General features: G+C 50.7%; 1 protein-coding gene across 2 annotated transcripts in view; it reads left to right on the forward strand.

Annotated features, from left to right (window-relative positions):
* meis1a (Meis homeobox 1 a) overlaps positions 1 to 7,500 on the forward strand; it is a 78,234-nt gene that overhangs the window by 16,170 nt on the left and 54,564 nt on the right. For both annotated transcript variants that reach the window (XM_064316590.1, XM_064316591.1), the window contains exon 7: positions 142 to 253. In XM_064316590.1, the coding sequence (XP_064172660.1) occupies positions 142 to 253 (112 nt within the window). The remainder of the gene's footprint in view (positions 1 to 141; positions 254 to 7,500) is intronic.

A 7,500-nucleotide genomic window follows, 5' to 3' on the forward strand; every position in this document is an offset into this window, starting at 1 on the left:
TCTGAGTGGCTGTGCTAGTACGCAGTGACCTACGCACTGCGCTGTCTCTGTGTTCTGAGAGGCTGTGCAGGCACGCAGTGACCTACGCACTGCGCTGTCCCCGTGTCCCCGTGCGCTGACTCTCTCCTCCGTTCCCCGCAGACTTCATGGAACAGGGATCACGATGACACGGCGTCCATACGCTCCGGGGGGACCCCAGGGCCCTCGAGCGGGGGCCACACATCGCACAGCGGGGACAACAGCAGTGAGCAAGGTAAGGACCGACCGGGACAGGATGAGGGGCGTCCCCCAATCAGGGACGGTCCCATCGGGGTGTCACGAGCCCCCTGGTGTCTTCGTCGCGAGCAGGAACAAAGAGGCGGAGAGGAAGGGAAAACAGATGTTGTGAAAAAATAAACGAGGAGGAGGCGGTCCCGCTTGAGGCCTGTGCAGAATCTGTCAGCTGTTGGTGACAGGGCGTCCTTAATGAGACGCACCGTGGTCCCGCAGTCCTGCCCTTTCCAGACAGGGTGTTTCTGAGCGAATCTTTGGTGATGGCAGCAACAAAAAAAAAAATGTTTGATGCGATGGACTGAACTGAACTGAACTGTCAGCATACAGTATTGTTTTCAGTATTTTGCATGAGGCAGTCTGGATCGTTGTAATTTAGACAGAGATACCGCGCACAGAAGACGCAAATAGACACACTTCAAAGGCAAAAAGGAAAATCCTGGTTTTGTCACATAAATTAAGACCTTCCTGCTGCATCCCCCCCCCCCCCCACCACCGTGCTCTCAAGTTCTAAGATGATTTTACTTCTGAATCTGAAGTTCTAATTCCAGCCATCCATGAAGGAAAGATCCCATTTTTATCTTTTTAGTTTAAAACAAAAAAAAAAGAGCAACACCATGGTAAAGACTCGCTAGCCAAAAAAAAAAGAAAAAGAAAAAAAAACCCCTCTGAAAACGTGGCCTGTGATTGGCTGCCAGCTGGCCGGCTGGCCGTGAACCGAACCCCAGCGCTTATCAATTGGCACGATGTTTGTCTGTCTCTGGCGAGCGAGCGAGGCGGCTCGAACAAACTGTGGGCCGAAAAAAAAGCAAAGCTCATTTATTATTGAGTGGGGGGGGGGCAGGGGGCGGGGAGGGGGGCGAGGGCGTCCGAGCGGGGCCGCTGCGGACCTCGGCTTCGAGGCTGGTCGGGCCGGGCCGGACGGCTGAGTGCAGAAAGGACCGCGTTATGTTTCAGATGACTGAGCAACGATTTATATACCAGCGCTCCGTCTTTCTGCTTTCTCTCCTTTTCTTTTTTTACACGAGGAAAGAGAGCAGTGGTGGGGAGGGTGTGGGGCAGGGGTGTGGGGGTTGGGTGGGTGGGTGGGGGGGGGGGGGGTGGTGGGACAGTGCCTTGCCCCCTCAGAGGGGGAGTCAGATGCCTGGTGACTAATGGCCCAGACGCAATGCCCGGCTCTGATTGGCCGCCTTAATGAGCACGCTCTGTGCCGAGTTGGGGCTCCTGCCCGCCCTGACCTTTTGCTCTTTATTGACCGAACTGACACTTCATTTTTCACATATTTCCAATTATAGCCCGGCTTTAATGTGGCCCCGGCGCTTGTCCTCTCAGACCCCTGCCTCTTGTCTGTTCTGTAAGCCAGACAGAGAGATAAACGGCAGAAAGGAAAAGATAGAAAAGGCCCTGCAGTGTGTGTGTGTGTGTTTGTGTGAGTGTGTGTGTGAGTGTGTGTGTTTGTGTGTGAGTGTGCATGTGTGTGTGTGTGTGTGTGCATGTGTGTGTTTGGGTGTGTGTGTGTGTGTTTGTGAGTGTGTGTGTGTGTGTGTGTGTGCGTCTGTGTCTGTTTGAGCGTGTGTGTATGCGTGTGCATATGTATGTGTGTGTGTCCATTCACATGAAGGCCGATTTAAAGTGGTACCACACTGGCGCATGGTATCGCATTTAAATGTGTTTGATCAGATGTCAAAAGCTCGTAAGTTCAGACATCTCCGTGTTGTTCTGCCTTGAAACATTTGCACCCCACCGTTGGCTTGCGCTAACCGAAAATGTACCAATTAATATATTTAAGTATAACACCTGGGGCCTTTTTTCCACACAAATCACAGTCAAACAATTACTGGCTAACGGCACAATGAAGGGTGACAGTAAGTCAGGTGTCACCCGTGAGTTATTGTTCTGGATGAGCTTACCGTTACCAGTTGGCAAACACACCATCGCCGGCTTTTTTTTCCCCGCCCTTGCCAACGCTGCCGTGCTTTTTATTTCTCTTGCGTCTTGCTGTCATTCTCTCTATCGTTCTCTCTTTCTCTGTCTTCTCTCTCTGTCTCTCCCTTCCTTTTTTCCCATCTCTCTCTCTCTCCCACCCTCTCTCCCTCGCTCTCTCTCTCCCACACTCTCTCCCTCGCTCTCTCTCCCCCACCCTCCCTCTCTGTCTCTCCCATCCTCTCGTTCTCTCTCTCCTCTCTCCCTTTTTCTCTCTCTCTCACTCTCCCACCCTCTCTCCCATCTCCCTCTCTCTCTCTCTCGCTCTTTCTCTCACTCTCAGTCCCAGCTGACCTTTATCGTTTCCACTTATTTTGGCAGTGAAGCAGGTTGTGCCTCTCAGTCTCCTTTCTGTCCCTCCATGCAGACCTAATGAATATCAGTCTGTCCCTTCGAAACCCAGAGCCTGGGTCCTATCCTTCCACCTTGCCCACCGAGGGGCACTTATTATCATTTTTTTGGGGATGGCAATTATCGATTACCGTGTCATTATTACTATTTTTTGATTTGATTTAAATTTGAAATAAATTAAAATGTAGAACTCTTACAAGGCTGCCGTGGCTTGAAAATCAGCCCCTGGTAAAGTGTAGTCATTTTGATTGGCTGAGAACACACTGAAGAAGCAGGCCTTACGAGACTGCATCATAAACACTTTGATCGTCCGACCAAACACGTTCCCTGGGTTTTTATTTTCCCCCCTCCTGCTTTCGTAGAACCACCATAAAAGCCTTTTTTAACAAGTTGTACGCTCAACAGTCTTTTAATGCGTAAGTACCTAAGTACTAAAACAAAAAAACAAAAAAACTTTCTTTTTTTGGAAATAATCCCGGCGAATTTGACGATGGCCGCGCTCTTCGCCGCTTATCCCTGGATACGCTCAGCGAACCGCAGGAAGCCTGAGCCGCCCTCTCCTGCAAAGCCCGAAATAACGAACGTCTCTTCAGCCTCGCGGTGCCTGCTAAGTGCCGTACTTTGCGCTCGGTAGTTCCACAAAACGCGCATCCAGTGAACTCCCCAATATTACCTCCTCTCTGCCCCGTTACCATTGTTCTTATAACACCTGTGTGTTATCTGATTTAAATCGCCTGCTTGGTTTTTTTTTTTACTTCTGCCGTTTAGTGTGTACGATCCGTCGCCCCATTCACGAGCAGCATTTGAGTTCAAGTGGTGACGTCAGGCTGCCCACGTTATGACCTGGCGCTGTTGCCGTTCGTCTTCTTCCTGTGTGACTGTTAGTTACTCCACAAGGGCAATTCTGTGCACCTTTTTTAATTAGTCCAGGTCTATTACTCGGATATTCCGTTCCTTGGTCAGTTACATATCTCTGCTGTTCTTGCCCTAAGTGGAGTATTCCTGTGAGCGGCACAAGGTTCGAGGGGCGAAAGAAAACAAATCATTATTATGAGTGTGGCAGTGGACTTCCTGTCCATCGCAGTTCTGCACTTCCTGTTCCCGGTCTGTGAAAATCGGTGGGGGGGGTGGGGGGGGGGCAGGGGGTGGGGGGCGTCCCACAGCAATGCTGGGAGTCCGAGATAAAACCGTATTTCGGCCAGAACTGGGGTAGGTACCGGAAAAGAAGTGCCAGGAGAAGAAGCCCCCCCCCCTTCCCCCCTTTCTCCAAAGCAGGCCAGTCGCTACTCCGATCAGAAAACACAGAAGAGGGAGAAGAACAGAAAGAGGCGCTCGGATACACGTCGCCAGTTACCGCAAACTTTTTTTCCGCGAACTCTCCGCCTTCCCGCCGAGCGAAACGGCTCCTCTGAGTTCTGTTACCGTCTTGCGTAACTTCACGGCCAGCGGCGCCCGTTCCGGGTTCGAGGCCTGCGCGCGGCGGGGAGATTTAGCTCCGCTTAATTCCGCACAGTTGCAGGGTCGCCGACTTAAAACGAAAACGACGCGAAACGATTATAAGCGTCGCGCGCAGTCCTTTCCCTCCTTCCCTCCTTACTCCTCCGGAGGAACGCTGATTTCCGAATGCGCTTGGTCTCCGTGGAAACGTTCATACCCGCGCTTTCGGGAAAGTGGCTGTGACAAACAGAGTCATCTGTGCGGAGTAAAGTCATGCTAGCAGTTTTTTTTAATTTAAAGAAATACACACACACAAACACAGATACACACACACACACACACACACACACATGCGCATGCACACGCACACACGCACATTTCTTCCCAGTGCAGTTTGGTGAAGGTATGCTGCTGTATCTGAACTTGATATGGCTGGTTTGGTTTTGCCGCCTCCAGCAAGATGCGGCTCAGCCAGTGTGTGTACAGCGAGTTACCCACAATGCTTTGGGGGGGAAGAGCTGCGTCCGTGAGGAACGGCAGCACACGACCGAACCCAGGAGGCGGGGCCTGATCGCTTTTTCACCCCGATTGATCGGGTTTGAGTGCAGCTGTCATTAGTCCCCATCGACCTCGTCACTGGCCACTGTGAAGGTCAAACGGACACGGGAGGACCCCGCCATGACCGAACGAGGCCCTGCCATTGGCCGAGCCTCTCGGAGGCGGGGCTCCAGGGTAGTGACGCGGAGCAAAAGGGGGGCGGGGCCCACCGAGGCCGAGGCGACCAATCCCACGACGTGCCTGTTTGTCGAAGGCAGATTTTTTAATTGGACACGATTGCCCACCAGACTGGAAACTTCCTCCTTCTCTCTGGCAGCTCGGCAACTCCACAGACTTCACATCCGCCTCGTTTTTCTCTATTCTTTAAATTCGCTGCCACAGAATGCCTGCTTCCTTTTCCTCTCTCTCTCTCTCTCTCTCTCTTTCTCTCTCTCTCACTAGTGGTTCAGAAGTGCTACGGTATGTGTTTTAGAAGTGATGGTTATGTTCCTCTACGCTTACATTCACGCCCCTTGTTGTTGAATAGCCACCTGTGTGCTATGTAGGCAAAAGGAAATTCTCGGGAACAGGGAACACATTTATTGCCGTTTGTGAGCGAGTAACCAGTGAAGAGTGAAAGACATGTCGGCGTTTGTGTTAAGTGTTTGTCAGAGAGAAGTGGGCCAGCCGCTTTGCATGTCTGTCTGCCCTGCTCATGTCTGCTTTGCCTTTTGATTTGGGTACATTTAAAGCGTGATCACTCATCAAAACACGTGTGTGTGTGTGTGCGTGTGTGTGCGTGTCTGTGGGAGTGTGTGTGTGCCTGTGTGTGAGAGAGAGAGTGTGTGTGTGTTTGTGTGTGCGAGTGTGCGTGTATATGTGTGCGTGTGTGTGTGAGAGAGAGAGTGTGTGCGTGTTTGTGTGTGTGTATGTGTGTGTTTATGTGTGTGAGCGTGTGTGTGTTTTACGAGAGTATGTGTTTGTGGTTTTTTTCAATGTCACATCGGTCAGCTGAAACAGACAGAGTAAAGATAGACTACGGCTGCGTTTCAGACTTACACAGAGAGCCAGGGCATTATCACAGAGTGAAGGGGGGGGAGGGGTGTGTGTGAGGGTGGGCCCTGTTGTTTGGGATTGTACTGAGGTTACCGTGAATGAGAACTTCTGAAAGGATAGAGGACGGTTCCCATCTCCTCAATGTCTGAAAATGGGATGGAAGCTTTCCCTGGAAATTCCTGGAAACTCAGTGGTGCATGCTGGGATGAAGGCGATGATGATAATGATGAAGACATGTGCTTGTGTGTGCGTGTCAGGTATATGGGACAATTGGATTTAGGGAGGGAAAAAGATATCTGGTGAGGATTGACAGGAGATTGACCTACACTCATATCATAATCTCATTTGGACGGGATGGAAAATTCTCCCCCCGCTGCCTCTGAGCCTCGTCCGATACTGCAGAATGGACCGATCGTTGAGTCGACTCAAACCCTGCTAACCCTTTGAAAAGTAGTTATTCTGGAATTTTTTTTTTTTTCACAATTCGAAGTCAGGCTTCTAGAACTCCATTGTTTTTGATTGGCAGTAGTCATTGTTACATCATCACTAGAATGTTCAGTTAAGAACACTCTAATCACGCTGTCATCGGACGCCTTAAGGGGTTAATCCATTGTGGCTTGAATTAACACCCCATCGATTATTACACAAATGAACCTGTAGAGAAAACCAAACAAAAACCCAAGCTGTCCGTTTCTCATTTGCGCTGTCCTGTGTGTGTAATATTGGGATCTGTTTACGTACTGTACATCCACAGAAGTCGCAGGCACACATAAGTGTTTTCAGCGAAATTTCACTCCTTTAAAAAAAAAAAAAGGATTTGTGTCAAAAAAACAAACCACCACAGATGATATAAAAGATTGTTGGAGCTGATCCATGTGTAAACTTCACAGATAGTTTTAAAGCTGTCCAACATGGAATCCCAGAAACTCTGCAACTTCCGCCCACTCGTTTGAGAGTTCCTGGTCCGTTGCCCAAATTCATTTCGCTAGCAACATGTCGACGCAACGAGATGGCTACCGCTCGCCGGCCTTGACTTTTGGGGAAAGTGATTGCCCTCGGTGGCCTTATTGCCGTGCTTCTGATAAGGCTGTGTGCGTAGATGGGTATGTGTACAAAAGGGGGGGGGGGGGGTGGGCTGTGTGTGCCCAAAAAAGGGGAAATGATTCAGTTTCCCATGCCGGGTTGGACGGTGGCTCCAGGACGGCGTCCAGTCAGGTGTGCTGGCTCGCGACTCTGCGGCCTTTGGGACTGTGGGAAAAACCCGAAGCGAAATGTACCAAAAGTGAAAGGCAAACAGGCGAGCTGATGGATTCTGATAGACGGGAGAGCGCTCTTCTGCTTTCTCAGTCATTGCCCGGGCTGGCTTTTTTTTATTGGCCTGATTGAGTGGCTTGTCTCCATGCTGATGATAGTCGTAAAAACCTGGGATGATAAGGTGTCAGGCTGTGTTTGCGTCCCTGTTTGCTTTGGCCGGCCCCCTTGTAACCCGCGAGATTGGCTTCGCCTGATTTCGGGTGATGCGGATCGCGGAGATACCGTCCGTGTGCCTCTTCTTCGCGTGGGAAAAACCGCGCGCGGGTGTGCCGCGCTCTTCGCTTGCCGAAGCCGACGCCGTCGCGGACCCGTAACCACGACGCTTAACGTATTTAAACAGGCGTCACACGCGAGCACGTGACTGCATTTCTGTTTCCTAACAAATGTCCCCAAACCTCTTACCCACAAAAATGTTCGGTAAGAGACAGAAAAAAGCTTGACACCTTTCTGGAAGTTTTTTTTTTTTTTTGGATTACGGACGAAGCCCCATGTGAACATATGGTCTGGCCACAATGCGGACATCACCTGAAGTTCCTGTTCTGGCTGGCTGTG

This window comes from Anguilla rostrata, chromosome 2, assembly GCF_018555375.3.
Source record: "Anguilla rostrata isolate EN2019 chromosome 2, ASM1855537v3, whole genome shotgun sequence".
NCBI classification, from domain to species: domain Eukaryota; kingdom Metazoa; phylum Chordata; class Actinopteri; order Anguilliformes; family Anguillidae; genus Anguilla; species Anguilla rostrata.